The sequence below is a fragment of the Pseudochaenichthys georgianus genome, chromosome 24 (assembly GCF_902827115.2).
Source record: "Pseudochaenichthys georgianus chromosome 24, fPseGeo1.2, whole genome shotgun sequence".
Classification (NCBI taxonomy): domain Eukaryota; kingdom Metazoa; phylum Chordata; class Actinopteri; order Perciformes; family Channichthyidae; genus Pseudochaenichthys; species Pseudochaenichthys georgianus.
Genome location: NC_047526.1, coordinates 8,331,167 through 8,356,854, shown reverse-complemented (window position 1 = coordinate 8,356,854; position 25,688 = coordinate 8,331,167). Strand labels below are relative to the sequence as shown.

Sequence of the window (25,688 nt, the reverse complement as noted above, 5' to 3'; positions counted from 1 at the left end):
AAGTTAAAAAAAAGCAAAACACTAAATGTGTTATTTTCCATTCATTCATTTGTCACAGGTCAGGTGCCACCATGGATGACAGCCTGAATGACTCCAATGTAAAGGTCGCTGTTCGTGTGCGACCAATGAACAGGAGAGGTGAGTTTAATGTCAGAGAGACGTTGTGACATGTTCAGCAGTTACGATTCACGAAAGACAGACACTTGTTGGTTTGTTTTCATGTGCCCAACAAAGATCTTTGCAACAATTCTGTCCAGCTTTAAAAGGGCTCTTTTAGTTTGAGTTCCTTTCTTTGGAAAGGCTCTGAAAAGGTGCTGTCCTTCTTTGGAAAAGTCTTGGCTGGAGTGCTGTTAGAGTAGAAATGGAAAAAGATTGAAGGGACAGTGACATCATATCCTCACAGTGAAGGGACTGTTATGCATGTGCAGTGTCGTGCATTACAGCAGACACACTTTTGTTTCCACCAACAACATTACTTTTAATTTCATGTCACCTCTCCAATTGGCTTTGCAAAACTACAAATATGCCTCATTAAGTGTATCAGTGGAACATCTCACACAACACACGTGCCCTAACTCCTGCTCTAACAGGAAGTTCCAGTGCTGTCTCAGCCTGAAAAGCCTTGCTCTGCAGGTAGGAATGAGGAAGAGGAGCTGCCTTTCCTTACTGCCTGCTCAGAGTTGTAAAGGGGTTGTATTGTTTGCACAGGCAAGTCCTGGGTGAATCACTACTTCCTGCTCCATGTCGGGCTTTATGTGTTACAATCACAAGGGGCTGACACACACACACACACACACACACACACACACACACACACACACACACACACACACACACACACACACACACACACACACACACACACACACACACACACACACACACACACACACACACACACACACACACACACACACACACACACACACACACAGTGTATGCCACCTGTTATTCTGGGATGTCAGTTGTGTCAGTGACTACTGGGGAGAGTTATGATGACCAGTGTATACAGAACATGCTCTTTGAACTCTTTAAGCAGCACATTTTGATAGTTTGAGAGCCATTTTGCAACTAACTTACCATATTCTGTAGGTTTAAAAATGTATTTATTCGGACTATTCACTCATTAACAACATGATGGTACTACAGAGAAAAGCATGTTTAATGTTATTTAAAAATAAACATTTGTTCTCTTTCACTGTTTTATTTCAGAAAAAGAGCTAAAGACAAAATGTGTCGTAGAGATGGATGGGAACCAGACGGTTCTGCACCCGGCCATCATCAACTTGAACAAAAGTGACTCCCGGTAAGTTTCACACCCCCGTTTCAAGCTGTGTCATTTTCTTGTATACTTTGTATGTATTACATGTTTTTTCTGCTGAAGCATTTGCTACTCGTTCTGTGTTCCTGGGCTCTTCACAGCGAGGTCACCATGTGAAGCCATATTATTTGTTTGTCTTCGTCTCTTACTCATCAGACATCTCTTATGAATATGGCAGCGGTTGGTGCTTGTTTAAGTCACATGACTTGTGTAGGATCCACATTCATTTTGGGACTTTTGTTGGACACTAGAATGTTAATGGACATGGAAAGTATTTTGTACCATGACTTTTGTATTTTGATATATTTATGAACCTGTATGTTTCCATTATAGGTGCATGTACAATAGCAACTATAACATGTAGTAGGTCAAGTCATGGTTCGGCAGCTCAGGGCTCCTTTAGGTGAATCACAGACGCGCCGACAGCGTGCAGCTGCTTTGCAGTGAAGTGCTTGTGTTTCTGAACTTAACTCCGTTTTGTATCATTTAATTTTGACTGAGTGAGTTGGGGTTTGAATACTCTACATTCAACATGTTACAAAGTAGAATTTCCCCCCAAAATGTTAACATGAGTAAATCTAAAGATATAAAGAATAATATATGCATTATATTAAAGCAACTAATAATCTAAATCACATAAACACATGCATTTAAAATAAAGATACACATGGATTAAATTAGGTAAACAACCTGAACTGACAGTTCTATGCAGCGGCAAGTTCAGGTATTTACTTATACACTTATTGCAGTATAAGACTTTCATTTCTATAATTCCCTCAGGATTACTGGCAGAAGAGTTAATACACATCTAACCAGCCTGTCAAGTTAACACCCAGCTGCTTGGAAGAAGCTCAGATCTCACCCTCACCACACCCTTCCTCCCTCTATTACTCCATGACATGTGTCCTCCTCCCTCTGTGTCCTTGCTGCATCATTCCTCTCTTTACAAAAGGCGTGTCTGTTCCAGCTCAGTCCTGCTCGGGCAGCCAAACCCATGATCCAGAGGAATATAACAAAGGAGAAGACACTGTCAACACTTGAGACTTTAAGAATTGAAGTTACAATTTGTACTCCAGTTACGATAGCCATTTGTCCTTGGTTTAATTATGGCTGCACAATTTGGACCAAATGTCTTATTGCTTCTTGTTTTTAGTGCATGTAAATGGTCTGCAAAGGCTCAAATACCAAATGTCCCTCTCCCACACACATCAAAATAGCCACAGAATAACATGTGGATGCAACATGTGTATTGATTGTGTTAAATGGAAAGCGTGCCGTGGGCCTGTGTTGTATGCCTCCAGTGTTTTGCTGTTGACAAAGCCCTCTCCTCAGAGCAGCCCAGGTAGATGCTCCCTGGAGGCTTCAGCCCCTTCTCAGGTTACCTTGTTCAGGAAATATGCGAGTGAGTGAATCTCTGTCTTTGTAGAAACAGAAAGTGTCATATTTCTATGCATTTAGTGTCTGTCCGTGTATCTTCTTCTGCCTTGACACGCTTCAGCAGCGGTATGCTTCCCCTTGGGGATCGATGTGAACAGGTTTTACCGGCTGATCGCAACATCAGCTCCATGATCCCAGAGCAGCACAAGGGTCTTAGTGAGAGGTAAACTCATTTTAATCGGCCACAACGCAAGTGTTCTTAACTGGGAAGCTCCGTTTTTACACTCTTGATTAGGTTCCACCTTCTATTACGAGCTAAATCGCTGTTCCAGAAAGGCTTTGTTCGTTGGGGGTGTCACTCACCAGCAGCCAATTCCATAAGGTTTGTGCTGATTCAGCTCTCGGCCCGACAAGCTAACAGAATACATGCATGAGCCTCAGGGGGTGGCAATATGTTACGGCCCCCTTGGTGGCTGCAAGCAGGCTCACAGCAGGGGGCTGTCAGACCCCCGACATGCTGTAGATTAATAAAGCCTTTGGTCTTCTTTCATAACTTTAAAGCAGGCCTGTAAAACTATTGTTTCATGGGTGCCATTTTATTGCACATGCTGTACCACACCTTGAGTTGTTGCTGGAATATTTATCAGCGCCTACAGAATAATGTTGAGAGCCTTTCTTATCTAAACATTTGATAAGAGCCCCACTTTCCTTTGTTCATGGAACGTGGTACAGAATTTGTAATATGCCGAAACCACTCGGAAAGGCTGTGTGTTATCAAATCGGAGTATTCTAGTTGTGTAGGTCAGATTGTTGTTGGTCCCAGATGCGCTGACCCACCGTCCTCCTCACTCTGCGTCGGTGTCTCCTTGGAGCTGCGAGGCTCTGCCAGTTATCTCAGGAATGTCCTTGCCAGGAGAGGACGGGACTTAATGTTACTCTTTCATGGAGCAGCCAAGTCGCACATAGGGAGGCCTTGTTGTGTGTGTGTGTGTGTGTGTGTGTGTGTGTGTGTGTGTGTGTGTGTGTGTGTGTGTGTGTGTGTGTGTGTGGTGTGTGTGTGTGTGTGTGTGTGTGTGTGTGTGTGTGTGTGTGTGTGTGTGTGTGTGTGTGTGTGTGTGTGTGTGTGTGTGTGTGTGTGTGTGTGTGTGTGTGTGTGTGTGTGTGTGTGTGTGTGTGTGTGTGTGTGTGTGTGTGTGTGTGTGTGTGTGTGTGAGAAAAAAAAAAATATGCAGATTGCTTGAAAACACAGTTTGCTGTTGTGGGCAACAATCAGAAATACATTTTCAATGTGTAGGCTGTTTGGATTCATTACATTTCTCATCCTTAATCCTATAGTAATTTGTGATGCAATATTTGTCTGCATTTGATCTGGTTTCAGCTCATCTCAGTGAGGGAGCTTTCTTATATTATACACAGTAGTGGTTGTTGGATGTCCTTGCTGAACGGCCAGTGTGACTGAATGCTTAGCATCCTCTGAAGGCATGTTGGGGTGATTCAAGTGTATTATTAAGGTTAAAGGGACACTGCAGCAACTCGCTATAGTTCTACTTGCAGAACAATAATGAATGTCATCAGCTGACAGTAAGTGAATAGCTAAATGCAGACTTTTTGCGACAATTGCTATTTGTTGGCCTCTTGGGACCTGTGGAGGCACGCTGTAAACGCTCAAATGTTATTACCTTTTAAGTTTACTAGCCAAATAGTTGCCACATAACATTAATTTGTAGACAGGTTTCAGCCCACCTGACGAATGTTAGTCCATAGTCATGCTCTCTTAGCTCTGGGTTGGGTCTCAACCACCGTTTGACTGTATACGAAATGCTCCATAATGTGCACAAGCAAATGAAGCTGCTAGGTTGTTACACAGATGTTGCTCTGCTACAAATTGCTGCCTGGTTCACACGAAGATTACACTAATAGAAAAAGTACAATTAGTGTTCCACATTCTTAAAGTCGTCGGCCGGAAAGCACAAACAATGAACTCAAAGACGCTAAAGCGCTCCGAAACACTGAGGGGAATTGCAGACCTTGGGGATCAATCGCTATGGTTTCATCTCCAGAAGTAAGAAGACAGCTATCTATTTAGCGACACCATGTGACTAGCGCTGGGTCGTGAATGCTACATTGCTAATGGAAAACATAACGAATCAGGAGTAGAGCATGAGTTTGATAAATAAGTGTGACGTTAGCTGGCTGGAATGTGTTGATGTGATTGCCGACTGGTGCATAGGATATTACGGTTGGCTGCTCGGGGATGAACCTAAGAGCAGCGAGTGTTTCTGAGTGCTCTGGTAAGAATGCAGATAGTTGGTCTCGGCCTGTGTCTCAGGGACGCTGAGAGGCTCTGGGGTTGTTAGCGCTGCGTCACATTCTCCACTTGATTCACAATGAGCCAAAGAGGATTAGTCAGCTTGACAGATTGTTAAGCTTCACTACATTAAAACACCTTTGACTTTGTGTCTTTGAACCCCCCCCCTCTTACTCCACTGACTTTGACCTGGGGTTGTGTGAGACTTGAAGTATTTGCTAGCGCTGCTGTTACTGCACTGCACTGGTTTTTGCCCCATTTTCTAAAATACCTCAGATCTGTTGGTGAATGTCAAGTAGGGCAAACCGGTCATAGCATTGACGTACGTATCATTTATTTTAATAAGCGAGTACTCACCCAGAGAGACATAGTTAGTATTTCATAACAAACTGAGCCCTTTGCCCTTCCCATAAGAAATGTCACTTCATGCGCCTGACTTCGGGCCCCTTGAGCCCTTCGTTCCATTTACTAATGCATCCTGGCAGCTTCGAGCTGATTTCTTCATCTTAGCATATTGTCCACTTTGTTTTAAATCATAATGTCTGAGTTTAAAAGTAATGCCTACTGACATCTCTCGTGACATGCTGCTAATTGCAGAGTGGTAAACAGCTCAACCTGTTTTTCCTCTTGCGTGCTTTATTTAATGAATTATAAGAGAATAATCTCGAGGCAGGGAACTATTAGGTTCTTTGAGAACTAAGTATATCACAAGAAGAAGTCAGCTCTATCTTCCAAGTAGACATTAGAAATAATTTGTATGAATGTTTTTTGTACGTATCCCGAAGTAACTGGGAACATCTGACCAAACCTGCTTGTGACCCAAAGGTTGGGAACCAGTGGCCTAAAGGTTAGAGAAGCAGTCTTGTGAGTGCAGACTGCCCAGACTGGCTGGGAACATGTTGGTGGGAAGAATTAAGAAGTGAATCATACATACGGTAGGGTTGGACATTTCAGAGGGGAGTTAACGCTAACTCAATAAAAGTCATACCTTTTTTATTAATAATTACTTATTTGTGTGGGGGGTGCAAATAAAACAAAAACGCTACAAATAATGTCACGTCTCGGTTCAATGTATTTAGGTTTAATTCCGATTGAATTAAGCAGTTAATAGAGTAAAGTACACAGTTAATAATGTGTTTACATGGGAGCACCTTCTGCTAGCTAGCTAGCTGTTAACATGTGAGATGTATGACAGGGTTGCCAACTTTGGGTACCTGGCTGGAGTGAGATTTTGATATCATGGGTTTAATTACACATATGCGCACGAAATGACTGCTATCGTGTCAGTAGCGGGACCTTAGCATATATATAGGATATATTATATACAATATTGTTTGTAGCCTTTATTTAACCAGGTGAAAGCCCCTTGAGATCAAAAGATCTCTTCTTCAGGGTGACCTGCAGGACATTAGTTAGACATGTAACATAAAAACAACAGAACAACAATAAGGATGACATACAACATAAGGTACAGGGTACAGTTTACAAAACTCTATTTACAGTGACAGGTACCATGAGTATCAAACAGCATGTCACCCAGCCGAGTTTTAAAATGATGCAGGGGAACCAAAGTGCTCAGTTTTAAACAGGTTTGCAGACTGTTCCAAGTTAGTGGAGCTGCACATCTAAAAGCTTTCTTCCCTAAGACAGTCCTAGCACTTGGCACATTTAATAAAACAACATCATGAGATCTCAGGCAATACGTACTTTCAATTCGTCGAGAGATCAGAGAGCAGATATAAAAAGGTAGTTTATCCAACATGGCTTTATAAATGAACATGTACCAGTGACTGAGCCTCCGTACAGTTAGTGAAGGCAGACCTGCCTTGGCATACAGGGTACAGTGATGAGTAAGTGCTTTACAGTTAGTAACAAATCTCAGAGCACTGTGATACGCAGCATCTAACTTTTCCAGGCAATGGGCAGGTGCATTGATATAGATCAAATCACCATAGTCCAGCACAGGTAAAAAGGTCACAGAGCCTTTTCTTGGCTTCAAATGAGAAACAGGTCTTGTTCCTGTAGAAGAAACCTAGCCTACCCCTCAGCTTTTTAAGCAGATTAGTGACCTGAAGTTTAAAAGTAAGACAATCATCAAGCCAGATACCAAGGTATTTGTAACAGGCAACAACTTTAAGTTTTGTTCCTTGCGTAGTTACAATATCAAAAACAGGCTCTGGTGTCTTTTTAGCTTTTGAAAAGAGCATTACCTTGGTTTTATCCACATTTAAAAGAAGCTTTAATTCAGAGAGCTGAGTCTGAATAGTGTTAAAAACAGCCTGTAATTTAACAACAGCCTCTTTAATGGAGGGACCTGCACAGTACATTACAGTATCATCCGCATAAAAATGTAAAGTAGCTTCATCCACATTATCACCTAAACTGTTAATATATATTGAGAATAAAAGTGGTCCTAAAACAGAACCTTGAGGTACACCATTAGAAATGTTTAACCACTCAGAAGACAGTCCATCAAAATGAACACATTGGGACCTTTCAAAGAGGTAGTTCACAAACCACCCCACTGCAAGGCTGGATATGCCAATACTGAGTAGCCTCTGCTTTAAGATGCGATGATCAACGGTGTAAAACGCTTTGGAAAGGTCAATAAACAGAGCTGCACAACTCTGCTTATTATCTAAAATACTAGTAATGTCATTTACCACTTTCATTGTTGCAGTGATGGTGCTGTGTTTCTTTCTGAATCCTGACTGATGTTTAGACAGGATGTCATTTGTACATAAAAACTCCTTTACTTGTTCACTCACGTGAAGTCGTTCGAGCACCTTAGCCAGAACTGACAATTTAGAGATTGGCCTATAGTTATTTAAAATAGTTGCCTCCCCTCCTTTCAGTAAAGGCAAGACATAAGCAGACTTCCATACTTTTGGAATTGTATTTGTGCTGAGGGAGAGGTTAAAAAGAGAAGTAAGAGGTGGAGCAATAAAATCTGCAGCTATCTTTAAAAAGGAAGGTTCTAAGTTGTCCGGGCCAGACGGTTTCCTAGGATCTAGCTTAGATAAGGCTTCATGAACAACATTGACAGTAAAAGGAGTAAAACTGAAAGGGTTTTCCAGACCACATTGTTCAGAGTCACGGATTGGGGTGTTCACAGAAGCATATATATACAAATACACAATATTGGACACAGACTATAAAGGGCACAACGTTTCATTCACTACTGAAAGTCAAACACATGTTTGTTTCCACTGTTTTATTGTGTGCCTGTCGCGATAAGCAATTAATTGACTTATCGTACGATAAATAAAAATGAACTCGATAAATTGCCATTTACATGAGGATGTGACTAGCAGTTTGAAAGGATGTACTTGAATTATTATTATATATTATCATTATGTCAGGGGTCTAAAATGGTCATACAACGGTGCCGACAATATTATTGTTTATTGCAATAGTTTCCGGGAAAATGTATCCAACAAAATTAATTATCGTGAGAGGCCTATACATGAAACACACACACACACACACACACACACACACACACACACACACACACAAACACATTTACAGACTTACTCCAAACTGCCAAATATATTAAATAACACACTCTCACTCTCATATACTCTTTGACTCTATTTTGGCCTAGAACAATAAGCTGCAAACTTTTACTTGTTATCATTTCCACTGGACCTTAGATCTGCGCATGCGCAATACGGGTCGGGATTGACCAACCGGCTCCCACTGCTCTGCTGTCTGTTAACGTTGTTAAGAGTGGTGGGGGCGGGGAGGGAGCGGGTCAACTCAGGGTCAACTCAACATTGTAAATAACCAACCAAAAACGATCGCCGGTTCATCTTGTTTTTGGCGTGAGAATAGTTTGGGCAGCGTGAGATTGAGAGTGAAAGCGTGTGTCACACGCCAGATGCGTGAGAGTTGGCAACCCTGTGTATGAGGATTAAGCATGCTCAATGAGTTTTGATTCATATATTTCTATTGATATTCTTTTATAAATGAGTTGTTCACTTTACTCCCAAACTTTCCACAAAAAAATGATTGTACTTTCCCCATGCGGTAATTTGCTAATTTATCCGCCAAGTGGATTATGTTTCCCTGTGATATGGTAAACATATTAGTTTCTATCTGTGTATGACACGGTAAGTTCAGCTTTAGCAGATAACGTTTACATTTACGAGTCCAATGAATTAACATTTCCATTTGAAATATTACGGTAATTCTGCAAACTGCGTGTCCTCTACCTTTTAGCAGCTACTGCCTGGACAGCTTAGGTGTGACTGTGTGTGAAAGTAAAGAGAGTTTCGCTGGGCTCTTGCTTTGCTTTGCTGGCCTTGAAAATGATCCTTTGCTTTGAATCTTGAAAAGCAGTTCTTACCAGGACAAACATTTGCTGTTGCTGGCACCGATAGTGTTGCTATAACTACAGTGTGTCACATGTCCTTGCGTTGGCGAAGTTGCCTCCTGTGTTTCCTATGATGTGTAAATCCACTGGCATGTCAAAGGCTCACTGACAAATGTCATAGTTTTTAGGTTAGTTGACATGTTCATGTGTATTTCAACATCAATTACTATTACTAACTCATCTTGTAATTTCTTCTCCCTGGGGTCCTCAGAAATCAGTCAAAGGTGAGTAGTAATTTATACTTTTTCTGCCGACTATCCATGCATGAGTTGTTTCTAAATCGTGTGTGTTCCTCAGGTCTTTGCCTATGACAACTGCTTCTGGTCCATCGATGAATCTCAAAAAGACAAGTTTGCAGGTCTGTATTCGCCCTGACTTTGTGTTCTGACCTCTTATAGAGTTGGTTCTGTTTTTAGCTTGTGTGTGACTCACTTCTTAACGTATCTACTGACGGGGTGTTTCCTGATATTCTGGACTATTTATGGAGTCGAAGAAAGGGAGAGTTCAGGGGGTGGGATTAAGAGTGACACATTGTTTACCTCGGGATTAGTTCTGCGATCTGGTACATTTGTAAAGGGGTTGAACAAAAGCGTTGCCAGGGGGTTTCTTAACAATGTGAGGGGTATTAATAGTAGCTAATGGAGCAAACTGCCTGTTTGAATTCTGGTCTTGTCGCATATACTGTAGAGAAAGAACAGCAAGTCACCTCAATGTATACAAAGGGTTCTTCTTGTATTTCTCATGCATTTGTGTTTCCTTTCATTCAATCCCCCTTTAGCATCTCCTCTGCTCTGCTTTGCTGCTGCAATCATCTAATCTTGAGTTGATGTTGCAGTGTGTATTTTGAGATGTTAAAGTGTGTTTGTGGTGTGTGTGCAGGTCAGGATGTGGTGTTCCAGTGCCTTGGGGAGAGTCTGCTGGACAACGCCTTCATGGGATACAATGCCTGCATCTTTGCTTACGGACAGACGGGTAACATCTTAACCTGCAGACATCTGAATGATGGGCACCATTAGCAAAGGTCCTGTAGTGGACGCACTGTTGTTGTCCTTCTAGCCATGGCATATTAGTTTTAGTGAAGCTGTAATAACACGTCAAGATTTTCTTCTGATTAAAGAAAGTTTTGTAGATTTGTCATTGAGAGACAACATGCATAATAAAGAGGCCGAACAGTTAATCCTGATTGATGTGAATCTACAAAACCTTAAAAGTCATTACTTGCAAAAAGAATGTCCACATTAAGAGCCTACTCACACAAGGAAGGTTTCAAGACTTTATTGTCAACAGGACGTTTTGTTCGCGTTGGCTTGCGTTTCATTCCTGCTTATTATTCAATGAGGCATCATTATCTGGATTTTCTGTTTTGAATCTGACTGCAGCTTTGGCATTCAGAAAGCGTTCCCATTCAGCGGAGCATGATATATAAATAATAATATTGCAGACGCTGTGCATTTAATTGTTGGGAGCCAAAATCATGAAAGCAATTGAACTTGGCTCCCTTAACGTTTTGTCTATCTTTGACACGTGTGTGTGTGTGTGTGTGTGTGTGTGTGTGTGTGTGTGTGTGTGTGTGTGTGTGTGTGTGTGGTGTGTGTGTGTGTGTGTGTGTGTGTGTGTGTGTGTGTGTGTGTGTGTGTGTGTGTGTGTGTGTGTGTGTGTGTGTGTGTGTGTGTGTGTGTGTGTGTGTGTGTGTGTGTGTGTGTGTGTGTGTGTGTGTGTGTGTGTGTGTGTGTGTGTGTGTGTGTGTGTGTGTGTGTGTGTGTGTGTGTGTGTGTGTCCAGGCTCGGGGAAGTCGTACACCATGATGGGCACAGCGGAGCAGCCAGGTCTGATCCCTCGGCTGTGCAGCTCCCTGTTCAGCAGGACGGTGAAGGAGGCGGGGGAGCAGGAGCAGTTCACTGTGGAGGTGTCCTTCATGGAGATCTACAACGAGAAGGTCCGAGACCTGCTCGACCCCAAAGGGTGAGGAACTGTTCGGTGTAGTTCACTTGTTATATAGCCTGGTGGAGCTGGTAGACGTGTTCCGGGTTCCAATCCTGGGACCATCCCATTTGTCTCCTCCTTTCGATTCTCAAAAAGATGATCAGCAGTCAGTTGAAATGTAACTGAAGTACATTTATGCAAGTATGGTCCTTCAGTACTATTTTAACATACTTCAAAATGTACTATATATTGTTTCAAATATTTAATTGAGTGTACTTTACCTAAGTATTACCAATTGATGATGCTTTATACTTCTACTACAATACATGTTAGATGGATTTATCATGCTTTTTACTCCACTACAATTATTTACCAGAATCAAAAATCCTTCATCAGTCCTTCAGCGGGGGAAGTTTACAAAAGTGACAGCAGATAAAAGGCAAACAATAAGAAAGAGTAAGCTTGCATATTAAATATAGAGAAAAGCACACATTAGTAATACAATAAGTACTAACCCATTGCTAAAGATAAGTAGCAGCATTTTAAAAGCTAGGTGAACATTTAAAGAGAGCTATTCTGAATGTATGTATGAAACGCACATCACGGGGATTATTGCACAGTAGATTAGAACAAAAGGGGTTGGCCTTCCTTACCAGTCTGTTTCGGCTCTTCCTGCCTGCAGCTGATATGCTGCTGCCCCAGCAGACCACACCATAACATATATTTAACTATATTTACTAGTCACTTTTTTTACATATAAAAGCCCATGATATTTTAACATATTTAAAATTGGCTCGACATGACAAACTAAGATCAAAGTGCTAATTGTATGATACTGTAAAAAGAGAACAGTTTATTTGCATACTTTGATGAAGACTTTTCTGCTAATACTTCTCTACTTTAGTAACATTACCTTGAATAAATGAGAACCGTCTCCTCTCTGCAGAAACCGCCAGGCTCTGAGAGTGAGAGAGCACAAAGTGATGGGGCCTTACGTGGACGGCCTGTCCCGCCTGGCTGTGGCCTGCTACACGGTACTTTATCATTTGATCTTCCTTTGCTCTCCAGACATAGCCGAGGGAAACATGTTATTTCATAAAGTACGGCGCAGACGAGACGTGTGTTTGTTTGCTGACAGGACATCGAGTCTCTGATGTCAGAGGGAAATAAATCTCGCACAGTTGCCGCCACCAATATGAACGAAGAGAGCAGCCGATCCCACGCTGTGTTCAACATCATCCTCACACACACACTCACGGACCTGAAGTCTGAGGTAACACACTCACACATGCACACGGAGCTGTTGACAACAATCCCAAATCATTATTTCACAAGCACTTTGAAACCATATATTATCAATATACCTATATAAATGATACTGATTTTAAATGGCAAACAAAGTCTAAATGTCGCTCATGTTTCTTGTCCAAGGTCAAATCCAGATTGAAAACATTTAATTGACTTTGACCAAATAGTGAGAAAATGTAGCAATTCTGACATACAGTATGTAAACCTAAAAAATCAATGTGATTAAATGTTTTAAACAATTATTAATTGATGTTGGTACATGTTCTGTTGAATCAAAATGTAGCATTATTTATTTAATTTCATTCTTTCTTTCTTTGTTCAACTGGAAATTGTGAATAAATGTAACCTTTATTTTTAATCAGGATAGTGTGTCATTAAGAAAATAAATATGTTCATCCTGGAGAAGAAGGAAATCCTCCCGATAAAAAAATGTTGCTGACAGAAAAACTAAAACCTTTCAAATGAAGACAAAAAACATCATTTTTCAAAAAACAGAATCAAAATAAGAGGACTTCAAGTAAGGCAACAGGTCTCTTTTTGGTTTCTATGAAAAACCGTGAGGCTTAAATGAGAGAGAATCCTCATTTACAATTCCTTATCTTTTAGTTTCTTCTTCTTTTAGAATCGACCTTGACTGCAATATTAAGGACTGTTTTAGCCGTTAGCACTTTGACATGAAATCCAAGTGAATGCTCGGCTCAAGATTCAATCTCTTTTGGCCCTCCATACATCTCCAGATTTACAGTCAAATGTCTCTCCACCATGACTGAAGATACTGAGCGAAAGAAGATTATATCTGATGAGTAAAGTTCAACATCATAAGTATAAATCCAAGTGTTGTTGTGTGTGTCCTGCAGACGAGTGGAGAGAAGGTGAGCAAGCTGAGTCTGGTGGATCTGGCCGGCAGCGAGCGGGCGGCGAAGACCGGAGCAGCGGGGGAACGTCTGAAAGAAGGCAGCAACATCAATAAGTGAGTCAACGAGAACTGATTAACATTAAAGACCTCAACCAAGTTCTTCTTCTAAGAACTACATGAAGTGACGAGCTGTAGTTGCCCGGGAAGAGGGAGAGAAGGAGGGAGAGAAGGAGGGAGAGAAGGAGGGAGATGGAATAATAATGTTATTTAAAAAAAACTCCCACTGAGCACCAATAAGGATTTCAACTTTAATTTCGAGTTAAATCTGAATGATATTGAAAATGTGATGTCACCTGATAACTTCCTGTTACCCGTGGATTACCTCAATATCAAATGCAAGAAAATACAATAAAAGACACATTTCAATAGGATGTGTTTTACTTAAGTGTATTATAACTTGAAAGAAGTTGGCTGGGATTGTGTTTGTTTTCAGACTACTCTCACTTTTGAGTTGGTGCTGGCTGTGGCTCTAAGTGTGGTAGATGGGCGTCTACTAATCACAGGGTGGGTGGTTCCATCCGCATTCCCTGCAGTAAACAACAAGTGTCCTTGGGAGAAATCCTTTCAGGCCAAGATGTACTGTTCTTTTTGTTCTTCTCTGTTTCATTCTGTCCCCTAAATACTCCCCTTGCTCCACTCTGCCCCCCCCCCCCCCCCCCCTGCAGATCCCTCAGTACTCTGGGTCTAGTTATCTCTGCCTTGGCCGATCAGGGAGCCGGGAAGAACAGGAGCAAGTTTGTCCCCTACAGAGACTCTGTGCTCACCTGGCTGCTCAAGGTACAGAGACATGAACTCACCTTGTAAGAGTCCTCTCCAGACAGGCAGCTGGACTCCTGGGTCTTTAGCTTCAGTTATATTGCACTTCGTTACCTTTTTGAATTCACTACAGCAAATAAACATACGATAGAATAAGATAAAACTGAATATATAATTAAATACGTTACAGTCAAATAAATACTGTTTACTGAATAGTTTATAAATATGTGGATCAATAAGAACAAAATGCATTTTGTAAATCCAAAGAAATAGTGCTTTGGAGTCTCTAAGCCAGGGGTCTCAAACTCAAGGCCCGGGGGCCAAATCCGGCCCGCCACTTAATTTTATGTGGCCCGCAAGAGCTTGCAAATAATATAATACGTTTATAATATAATATGCCCATAAACTACATGTCCCACAATGCATCTCGTTTTGTGACATGTGCACTGAAGAGACTTGCAATTATTTTCCCTGGACTTCTGCTTTCAGACGTAGTTAATTACTAAGTTATTATCCTATCTGATAATAATCCAATTCAGAGAAAATAATGTAATATAATACATTATTTTATATATATATTATATATTTATATAGTTACAACCGGCCCTTTGAGTGCAACCTTTATGCGAATGTGGCCCGCGATGAAATTGAGTTTGACACCGCTGCTCTAAGCAATTAATTTTCTGGATTGCTCTCGGTCATCTTGCCGATCAAGCTCCAGGGCTCAGGTGGTTATTTGATTTATGTTTCCCACAGGACAGCCTGGGAGGGAACAGCCGCACCGCCATGGTCGCCACCATCAGCCCCGCTGCGGACAACTACGACGAGACGCTGTCCACCCTGCGCTACGCGGACCGCGCCAAGAGCATCGTCAACCACGCCGTCGTCAACGAAGACCCCAACGCCAGGATCATCAGAGAGCTGCGGGAGGAAGTGGAGAAGCTGAGGGAGCAGCTCACAGAGGCCGAGGTCAGGGTTACAGCAGTTTGTGAATGTTGAAATAGAAACGCAGTAGTGTGCCGTGTGTAATGCAGCTTCTCTCACAGTCCATGAAGGCCCCCGATCTGAAGGACAGGCTGGAGGAGTCGGAGAAACTGATCCAAGAAATGACCTACACCTGGGAGGACAAGCTCCGGAAGACTGAGGCTATTGCACAGGTAACACACACACACACACACACACACACACACACACACACACACACACACACACACACTTCTCCGCCTCACTCATCGTTATGATTATGGCAGATAAAAACATCTGTTGCTTAAAAACTTCTAAAATAGTTGTATTCAAAATCTCCACATTTGAACGGCCCTTATATTTAAGCGATCTCCATACATCACAATTGACTGACTCCTTTGTCTCCGGCGCTGAGCGATGGCTAATGTTTAGCGTGATGACGTTTAGTACTCTTATTCTGCCATTTGTTAGCAACTGCCATTTGAAAGAATGTATTTGTTTCTGCCCTGTGTGACTTAGTTCACTTCAGTCTTTTCAGTAAGGATATTATCTTCACAGCGCAGAGTGGTGCAGAGAGTTAACACCCGGGAATGAGTTTTACAAATGTAGCATGTTTCTGGTTCCCATAACTCAAAGTTGTTTTTTGATCAAGGTCTGAAATAAGATCTGTGTTGAGCACATGCTCATGAGGAAGTCACGTTTTGTTCTAAAGCATGATATACAGTATCAGTAATGACCCTGCTTGTGAATGTCTGATGCTTCTATGTGTCATAAATACAGCAGTCGCTAACAAATGCGACTATTAAACGTCATCACGCCGAACATTAGCCGCCTTTATCTCGATCTGATCTGCAGCCATTCAACCATCATGTAGTGTGTTTATACCCTCATAGCATTTACGCTTCAACCATCATAACAGTGGTGTTAATATGTAGAGATTTTAAACAACTCAAGGTCAGAACAACTCTGAGAAGTATGAGTTTAACAATCTGTGGGGTGACTTTATGGAATGGTTTGGAGCAGGAGTTAAAACAAAGCATCATTCAGTTTAAAAGGATGTACAGAAACACTTTTTTGGAAAACTATGAGAATGAAGAAAGGTGATTGAAGATGAGAAATGATTGTATGTGTGTATAAATGTAAATGTATGTAGGAATAACTTGCATAATGATTTAAAGGGCAATCATTGATCAAGTAACGGGTGGGAATTAATAAGCATGTGCTTCCTCCTGCTCCCTTTCGGACACATATGATTTATTATTAATATGAAGACTTTTTTAGTTTTTTTTGTTGAATATACAAATTATTACCATGAATGTGGATAAATACTGTATTATAACAATACGGTGTTCGGTTTTTCACATTTGTTATTTGTTATTTTTTAATCTGTTCGAAATAAAGACTGAAAGAAAGAAAGAAAAATTATCCACATCTTCTTCTCGGTTATATTCTGAACTCCAATAGAAAATGCTTTACATCCAGGGAGCCCTTCGGATGCTGACTTCTGAGTCATCTCCGCACACACAGAGAAAAGACTCTATTCTTACTGTAGCTCGTTTTGTTTTCTCTCGCAGCTAAAGAACAGAACAACCAACTTATCAGCTCTTGTATTCAAATGCTGTATGTATGTTTCCTGTAGGAGCGTCAGAGGCAGCTGGAGAGTCTGGGCATCTCCCTGCAGTCGTCTGGAATCAGGGTGGTGGATGACAAGTGTTTCCTGGTCAACCTCAACGCTGACCCCGCCCTCAACGAGCTGCTGGTGTACTATCTGAAGGTACCGGATACACAGTCCAGTCTCTTTACTGTACATACTGTAGGCTGAGCTACAGAGGGGCACACCAGATGTAGACTAGGGCTGTACAAAATCGTTTTTAATCAACATTCAGATGCAGCGCAGCATTATTCTGTCTAACGCCAGTAAATGAGCATAAGACTGAAAACGTTCAAACTTTCATTTGAAAACCCCAAATAGAAGCTGCGTATTTAAAAGATATGGATGTTTCTTCCTCCCGTGATCCAGGAGCACACGCGCGTGGGCTCGGCTAACTCTCAGGACATCCAGCTGTGTGGGATGGCCATCCAGGCGGAGCACTGTGTCATGGACATCACAGAGAGCAGCGGGGTGATGCTCACTCCTCACCGCAACGCTCGGTATGTGCTCACCTCCGTCAACAACATCTGTCATTGATTCACAGAGGAGCTCTTTGTGCGCCGCTGAGTTTACTTTCTCATATTTTTGACAAGATATGGAAGTTCTTTCCATGCTGAGAAATCACTTTTTAGGTCGAAACACCAAGCACTAGATTAGAAGAACTGACAGCACGGGTCATCGATGGTAGCACTTGCATTTAAAGCTGTGCTAATGGGTATTTAAGTCAAAGGGTAACTTCTTTATGTTTCAACCTGAACCCTATGTTTTCATGTTATGTCTAATGAGGACAATTATTTTTTAAATTGAGCAAGAGCGCTGCACTAAATCTAATTACTTGAGGAAATTCTGCACCATAACGGTTGTCCATTAAAACGCTTAATGTTGCCAGTGGCAGGCTCCAATTGTTCTTATTAGAATTTGACAGCACTTTGAAAAGGACTCTTACAGAGAAATTCAACTTTTTGTTCTACACTTTGCTCAATCTGGTATGGTTTTGTCATTATGTCTAACCAAGTCTTGCTCAAGGAGAAGATATTTTCCATAGTCTGGCAGCAATTGGAAAAGGGAATCTTTCCATGAGACACCGTACTTTAGGAAATACACATTTGAATACAAAACCGTTTGTTTCAAAGTAGGAAGCTAAGAGAGGGAAATTATCCCAATCAATAAGTGTCTTTTCTAGTTTACATAGAAACAGGAAATAAGAAGGATATGGACCTGACTAAGTATGAAATGCTCCCACATGAGTTTTTTTATAGTAGGTAGGTTCTAGGAGGTTTTTAGCTAAAGCAGCGTAAACTAACATGTTGAACTATGTAAGCCAGTGTTTCTCAAACTGTTTCATACCAAGGACCACTTAACCAATACAAAAACACTCGCGGACCACCTAACTCCACAAATATCCAAAAACACATCGTTCTTTGCAAATCGCCTGAAAATGGTACAAACAAGTGGCAACATGTTTGATGAAGGTGCTTATCTCGGCTATATCATGCAAACTTAAGCTCGCTCCATTGCGGAGATATTCCCGCGAGAGTGCGGAAAACTTAAATTAATTCATTCATTTCAAATGTGAAATGTTACCAATATACTCACGGACCACTAGGGGGCGCTCACGGACCACACTTTGAGAAGCACTGATGTAAGCAATGTTCATTGTTTCCAGTAGTTGACCATGTAAACTACCATCTTTTCTCATGTTGCATCCATCTTCTTTTGCCACCTGTAGAACGTGTGTGAACGGTGCTGCAGTCACCAGTCCGGTCCAGCTTCACCATGGTGACCGTATCCTGTGGGGGAACAACCACTTCTTCAGGTCTGCTTCACCTCCAGTGTTTACTCAAAGTGAACCATCACACAGACAGAGCTGAACCCCACATGTTTCTACAGCACGCATTTACATGTGATCAAAAACACTTCATTGTGTCTCTTCCTATGTTGTAACACTTCCTCTTCTGTCACCCACTTTGTTACGTACATCAATACACACCGCCTGCTGATGGACGCACACAGGATCAGCCTGCCGAGGCACATGGTGCACACAGGGGCTGAGGATGAGGAGGGGGTGATGAAGATGTGTCTGAGCAGCGACCAGCTGGAGGTGGACTTTGACACGTCCAGCGACGCGTCCAGCGAGCTGAGCTTCGGATACGAGTTTGCTCAGGCCGAAGTCATGATGAAAGGCATGGGCAACAACGGTGAGTCACTCAGAGGTGATGCAGGAGCGCTTTGATATGAACAATATGAACTTATGCTTCATATGATACAGTCAAATACATGCGGATGCGTTTAACTTCCTCAGAGCGTGTTTTTAGTTTGGCAGTTATGGTAAATATAGTGACGATGCATGACTCAGCATTTTTAACTGATATTGTGTCTTTACAACTCTTTAAAAGGATCTCAAAAAGTATGCATGTGTGAGACATTTCACATTGGTTTGACTCACTGATAACACTTAACATTAAAGCTCGGTAAAAACATTCTTACAGTGATGTCATAGTTGTGTAATAAGCAGGAAGTCATTAGGAAATACCATGAAGTTACACATAAAGTATGACCAGGTAATACCTTGGTATTAATAATAGGTATATCTGTGGATATCTATTTTTAGACTGAAATGTATGTAAACGGGCCAAAAATGTATAATGAATAATTATATAATATTTTTTATATTAAATATAAATACAAATATGTATTGTAATGAAACACATTTAAAGATAGCAACAAGGCAAATGAATAGTATAATGATATGTTGGTAATATTATGGTAACCTGCTAACAATAACATAGTAATATTATTGCAAGATTTGGATTAAAATGGTTATGAAGTGAAATAAATAGGGTAAATACGTTATAATTATGGTGCAATATCATTTTTGTTTTTTCTTTACATTTTAAAACCTTCCAAATCACACACACATTGGTCATAAACCATATTGTAATGCTGAATGCATGAACCCTTATCTTAAAGTCAAACTCTAAATGGTGGGATTAATGCTGTAATTGTTACTTGTAAACACTTGGTAGTTTCTAAGTAATAATCGTGAGTCAGGGCACCAAATGCTACGCTATCTGTTTCTGTTATCAACATGGTAATATTAGATACAAATCAAACACCAAGAGGCATAAGGATTAAAACACTGGTAGATTTCAGTAAACGCCAACAACGATAGATTTGGTTAAAGGTCTAAATATACTTGTCATGGGAGTGGAAACATTGAGACCTCCTCGTGTTGTTATGACCTCCACACCCATCTACATCATGTCGTATCCGTGGAGCATGCCATAACTTCTAGTTCTGTCCACTTCTTCATAAATGACTTGAGGACAACCAGTGTCAACAAATCCCAGGAAAAGACCAATTTGTTCCCTGCCCTGTCCCCTGGCCCTCTGCCCCAAACCGCTTTGGTCCTGAAGATATACATCTGTACTAGTAATGCGTCACTTTGGAAATACACACGATACTTGTTGAGTCATTGTCATATCTGTTTAAGAGAATAGCTTTATTCTTAAAGTTAACCCATCCAGATGTTACAGTTGTATCACACAATGTCCAGCCTGTGTGCAGAATAATCCAAATGTTTTTAATGTGGGACCCCAGGTGCATTTCTATTTCTCACAATGTCCTGGTTGTGTACATCCCGCACAGACGACTTTAATGTGGTACATTTAGGATTTTCCTGAGTGCCTCCTTTTGAAGCCGTTCCAAGTTGTTGACTAAACAAAGACAAGGACTTTTCATTTTAACAGTTTTTATTGATGCTGATGTTCATTTGATAGGAAAGAATAGCAAAGTCTAAACTTCTTCCCACTCCTCCCGCCCTTTCCTCTCTGTCCCTCCTGCGGCCCCTCCTCCTCCTCCCCCCCCTCAGACCCCCTGCAGTCGGTGCTGCAGACCCTGGAGAGGCAGCATGAGGAGGAGAAGCGCTGCGCCCTGGAGCGTCAGAAGCTGATATACGAACGGGAGCTGCAGCAGCTCCGCCAGAGGCTGACTCCGGAGAAACCCTCTCACCTGCTGGACCCTGCAGGAGCGGCTGCAACGTCACACATCTCCCAGAAACGCATGCGCCGCTGGAGCGAGGACAGGTGAGAGACAACGGGAGGAAATTGGTCATTAAAAGGAGGATAGTGCAAAACACACTATCAGGTGACAGGTTAAAGAAGAGTTACTTCCTAAGAGGCTAAATTGTACAAATGTGTTATGAGTTTTTGTAAAGACTTCCACCGAGCTGGCTTGCCCTCTGTTGCTGTTCCACAGCTTTGGGGCACGGGCGATGAAAGCTGCCTCACCAAACTTCTTTTGACCGCTGGTTCTGGGAACTTCTAAGGATGGGACACTTTAACTGACCCCTGTTGTCTTTAAAGGAGAAACAAACATTCATCAGATGCTTTGTAAACTTGTGTGTGTGTGTCTCAGAGAAGCGATGATGACTCGCAGCCTGCGGCGCCTCAGGGAGCAGATCGTGCGGGCCAACCTGCTGGCTCAGGAGGCCGGGTTCATCGCCGAGGAGATGAGCAAGAGGACGGAGTACCTGGTCACGCTGCAGATACCTGCTGCCAACCTGGATGCTAACAGGAAGGTAGTGTGTGTGTGTGTGTGTGTGTGTGTGTGTGTGTGTGTGTGTGTGTGTGTGTGTGTGGGTGTGTGTGTGTGTGTGTGTGTGTGTGTGTGTGTGTGTGTGTGTGTGTGTGTGTGTGTGTGTGTGTGTGTGTGTGTGTGTGTGTGTGTGTGTGTGTGTGTGTGTGTGTGTGTGTGTGTGTGTGTGTGTGTGTGTGTGTGTGTGTGTGGTGTGTGTGTGTGTGTGTGTGTGTGTGTGTGTGTGTGTGTGTGTGTGTGTGTGTGTGTGTGTGTGTGTGTGTGTGTGTGTGTGTGTGTGTGTGTGTGTGTTGTGTGTGTGTGTGTGTGTGTGTGTGTGTGTGTGTGTGTGTGTGTGTGTGTGTGTGTGTGTGGGGGCCGGTTTCTAGCCAATTTGCTGCCCTAGGCGAGATCTTTGCTATTTCAAAAATACTAGGCAGGTGATTGGATCAATCTGTCTATCACCTTCTATCATGGGCCACTTCTGATTGGTTAACAATGGCTGGTACATGTGGAGCACAGCACTTCTGATTGGTGTGGATGACTGACACACAAGGAAAAAAAAAAAAACATTAATAAAAAAAAAAGTTTTAAAAAAAATCGCACGCTTTGCGATTGGATAATCGCATAATTTCAAATCGCGATTTCGATTCAAAATCGATTAATCGTTCAGCTCTAGTATTGTATGAACATGTTTGAATTGAGGGGTGGACATCACATCCTCTAAGGGGGTCCGGGGTAAATCTTTGAACATTTTAAAGTCAAATGCTTCAATCTGGTGCACTTTAAGCAGAATTACTAGAGACTAGATCTAGGGGGTACAACTCTAAACACCCATATGAAAAAGATCGGTTTGCATTTTAATAATTAAATAAGTATGTGAACATAACCAATAACCTACCATAGCCAATAACAAATAAATGTAACTTATTTTATTTTTGTTGTTCATTCATATCTTATTTTACCATTTTATTTATGCATATTTTTTTATCCGTCCAGTTTAAAACGATATGTCTGGTTTACTGTCCTATAGTATACATTGGAATGATTTCAAACCTGTTTTATCCCAATAATTAAAAAGGAGAGCCTTGGAAATATGTGTTTACATAAATTGTGATCAAAACGTTAGAGACCCACTGAGATAACTTAGACTAAAGTGAACTAGCTAAACACTCAAGAGTCCTTTACCTCACTGAGCTGAAGTTATCAGCCTCAGTCTGACTGGAGAGGACTCTCCTCCACATCATTGTAGAAACATCTTCTTCTAATATCCGTTAGCGCAGCTAGCACCAGATGCTAATAACAACAGCGCCCTCTCTCTCTCCCCCACGCTCACTCGCACGTTGGCTGCGGGCGCCAGATAAGCCAACATCCCCCACTTTCATCACTTGCAGCGCCCATCGTACAGGGCGAATGAAACGTGTAACCGTTACCGAGTGAAAAGGGTGTTACATTTACTTAATTATGAATGTTGTTACATCAAGGCTGAAAATTAGCCCCAAGGGTCAAAAATGTTTTTTTCCCTCCCAGAGCAGCCAGCGCAGCGCCTCCCAGATCTGGTTGTGTGTTTCACTCGTGTTGTACTTCTGTTTACACAGTCACATTGTGGGGACTCGCCTTCCTTTTGGTACAAAATGAATCAGAAAACTTCAATTATGTGTGGAGAAAAGTAGTTTTGTTGCTCCCCACGAATTAAAATAAAAAATGAATGCAAGGGTCTTTAAAGGTAACTGGAGATTTCTGGGAAATAAAAGTAAGTCCATGTTAAGTAGGGCTGCACCATTATTACCAAAAATCATGATCATTACTTTTCTTAGTTTCTTCATACAGACACATTCCTTTTTCTTTTTATTTAGAGCCAATATATACAAAGAAAACATGAAAGAAAACATTATCCATTGATGTCTTGAGACAACATTTTGATTACCAGAGCACTGCCTCAACTCCAATGATCCATGTTTCTGCGAAGGTTAAAATCTTTGCATCAAATTGAAACTCAAACAAGATTATCACTCAACTGAATTCAGTGCTTTTTTTACATGTGCCCTCTTTGGTTTACTACCTCTCTACTCTATTCTGAGTCTGTTAAGAACTATACTATCCTTCTCACAGCCACTGCTGCAATCCAGCAACGGGTCATCTGTAATATAAGTGACATCATCTGCATAAAATACTGTTCCTCCGCTAAGAGTTGAAGGTCACCACAGATAAGAAGCAGATCTCTCTCCCCCTCTCCATAGCGTGATGTCGTGTTGAGTGAGCCGGCCATCCAGGTGCGGCGTAAGGGGAAAGGGAAGCAGATCTGGGCTCTGGAGAAGATGGAGAACAGGCTGGTGGACATGAGGGAGCTCTACCAGGAGTGGAAGGACGTTGACGAAGACAACGCTGTGAGTGAACACAGATACGAGCCTGGGGACGCACTGACTCATAATCTGTAGAACATTTCCAGTTTAATTCAGTGATATGTAGATGTGACTGTCAGCTGATATCTGATAAGAATAGTCTGATTAGTTTCATTTCTGCCGTTGTGCTTACCTCATTGACTTAATGCTTAAAAAAAGGGACACAAAATAAGCACAGTGACAAAGAAATAAGATATGGGCAAATATGATGGACTTCTTTATGAAAAATAAATAAAGAAAGTCCTGATGGATCATTAGAACTCCGGTTTTCCAACAATACAGTCTAACACTTGACCCTGAAGTTAAGAAGAGATAACCCCCTCAGCCTCACCAAGTTGTTTTCCTTTCCTCTGGAACCCAGGTGATGCGGTCCTACTTCAAACGTGCCGACCCGTTCTTCGACGAGCAGGAGAACCACTCTCTGATCGGCGTGGCTAACGTCTTCCTGGCCTGCCTGTTCTACGACGTCAAGCTGCAGTACGCAGTGCCCATCATCAACCAGAAGGGGGAGGTAGGAGGCCCACTGGGAGCAATACACACGCAGACAATTTAGATACCATTTTTACAAGATCTCAAACTAATCAAATATATGTTTGTTTCTTTGATTAAACACCTCTTTTCGAGCAAATGCAAAGCTCCCCTCATAAATATGTGTATATTGCGATGTAAGAATGACTTTGATGTGGAAGCGGTTGCTTGTAGTGACGCATTTACAGAACATTAGCATCTGTCAGCTCATTATTTAGCTGTTTCTGGACCATCAAGTCCACAGTTTTGGTCGACAATGCTCTACACGCACAGCAGAAAAAGGTTTATCCCGGGAAGAGAAATTGTTTCTTTTCGGAGTACTACATGTGGCCACAAGAGGCTGAAGTGCTCCTTTACCACATGTTATAAATACAACTGAAAGTGGCCGGTTATAATATATTTCTAGCCAAAAGACAGACATCACAGTTATGTTGCATAACTTGCTAACAGAACATTTCCTGTATGTACCCTTTGGTTTAGAGTGCATAGAGAAATCTAAAGTCACCTGGAAAAAAAACATGAAAGCTTTAGTTCTAGTAGGAGCATGGGGTAGTGGTACACTGCACCCTCTTGTGGCCAAAAAGAGTATTACAACACGTAAGTTAGTTAGAAAAATGATCTTGGCATATTTCACATATGTTTTTAGGGAACAGATTATCCTGGAAACACGTTAAAAAGGGTTTAAAAGTATGTATTGCTTATTTGGATTATTAGGCTTCACAATAATATAAGCCTATGTTATGGACTAAACGTGTTTGCTTCCTGCTGAAGTGACAATGGGACCCTCCCTGTGTGTGCTCAGGTTGCAGGCCGGCTGCATGTGGAGGTGTGGCCGGGAACAGAGAGCTCTCAGGAGGACGCTGCAGGACAGAGCAACTCAGACGGAGACACACAGGACCGCAAGATGGACTGTGTGGTGAGGACAGGCTTCTGTGTTTCACTCAGTTGGAAATGAGCACAATCCAGGAACAAGTCATAGAAGAATGATCGAATGGGAGGGGCTGAAACCCCCTCTCATGGGCACACATGCAGAGCACAGAGTGACATGTGTTCTCTGCTTTTAACCCAGTCTAGCACCAGGAGCAGCTATTGTACAGCGCCCGGGGAGCAATGGGAGAGGGGGGAAGGGGGGTGTCCGGTGCCTTGCTCAAGGGCACCACGGCAGGGCAGGAGGTGAACTGGGACCTCTCCAAGTAGCAGTCCACACTCCATTTGTAGGTCTGGTCGGGGACTTGAACCGGCGACCCTACGGCCCTGATTGAGACACTGCTGGACAGTCAGG

At 42.0% G+C, this 25,688-nt stretch overlaps 1 protein-coding gene across 1 annotated transcript in view; it reads left to right on the top strand.

The window, feature by feature from the left end:
- LOC117439523 (kinesin-like protein KIF13B) overlaps positions 1-25,688 on the top strand; it is a 49,885-nt gene that overhangs the window by 716 nt on the left and 23,481 nt on the right. The window contains exons 2-22 of the mRNA XM_034075436.2: positions 59-138; positions 1,213-1,306; positions 9,596-9,608; positions 9,682-9,742; positions 10,264-10,356; positions 11,166-11,346; positions 12,254-12,341; positions 12,446-12,580; positions 13,473-13,585; positions 14,197-14,308; positions 15,044-15,256; positions 15,334-15,444; positions 16,890-17,024; positions 17,271-17,401; positions 18,631-18,717; positions 18,915-19,099; positions 20,773-20,986; positions 21,318-21,480; positions 23,717-23,863; positions 24,240-24,389; positions 25,209-25,322. Coding sequence (XP_033931327.1) covers positions 59-138; positions 1,213-1,306; positions 9,596-9,608; positions 9,682-9,742; positions 10,264-10,356; positions 11,166-11,346; positions 12,254-12,341; positions 12,446-12,580; positions 13,473-13,585; positions 14,197-14,308; positions 15,044-15,256; positions 15,334-15,444; positions 16,890-17,024; positions 17,271-17,401; positions 18,631-18,717; positions 18,915-19,099; positions 20,773-20,986; positions 21,318-21,480; positions 23,717-23,863; positions 24,240-24,389; positions 25,209-25,322 — 2,620 coding nt within the window. The remainder of the gene's footprint in view (positions 1-58; positions 139-1,212; positions 1,307-9,595; positions 9,609-9,681; positions 9,743-10,263; positions 10,357-11,165; positions 11,347-12,253; positions 12,342-12,445; positions 12,581-13,472; positions 13,586-14,196; positions 14,309-15,043; positions 15,257-15,333; positions 15,445-16,889; positions 17,025-17,270; positions 17,402-18,630; positions 18,718-18,914; positions 19,100-20,772; positions 20,987-21,317; positions 21,481-23,716; positions 23,864-24,239; positions 24,390-25,208; positions 25,323-25,688) is intronic.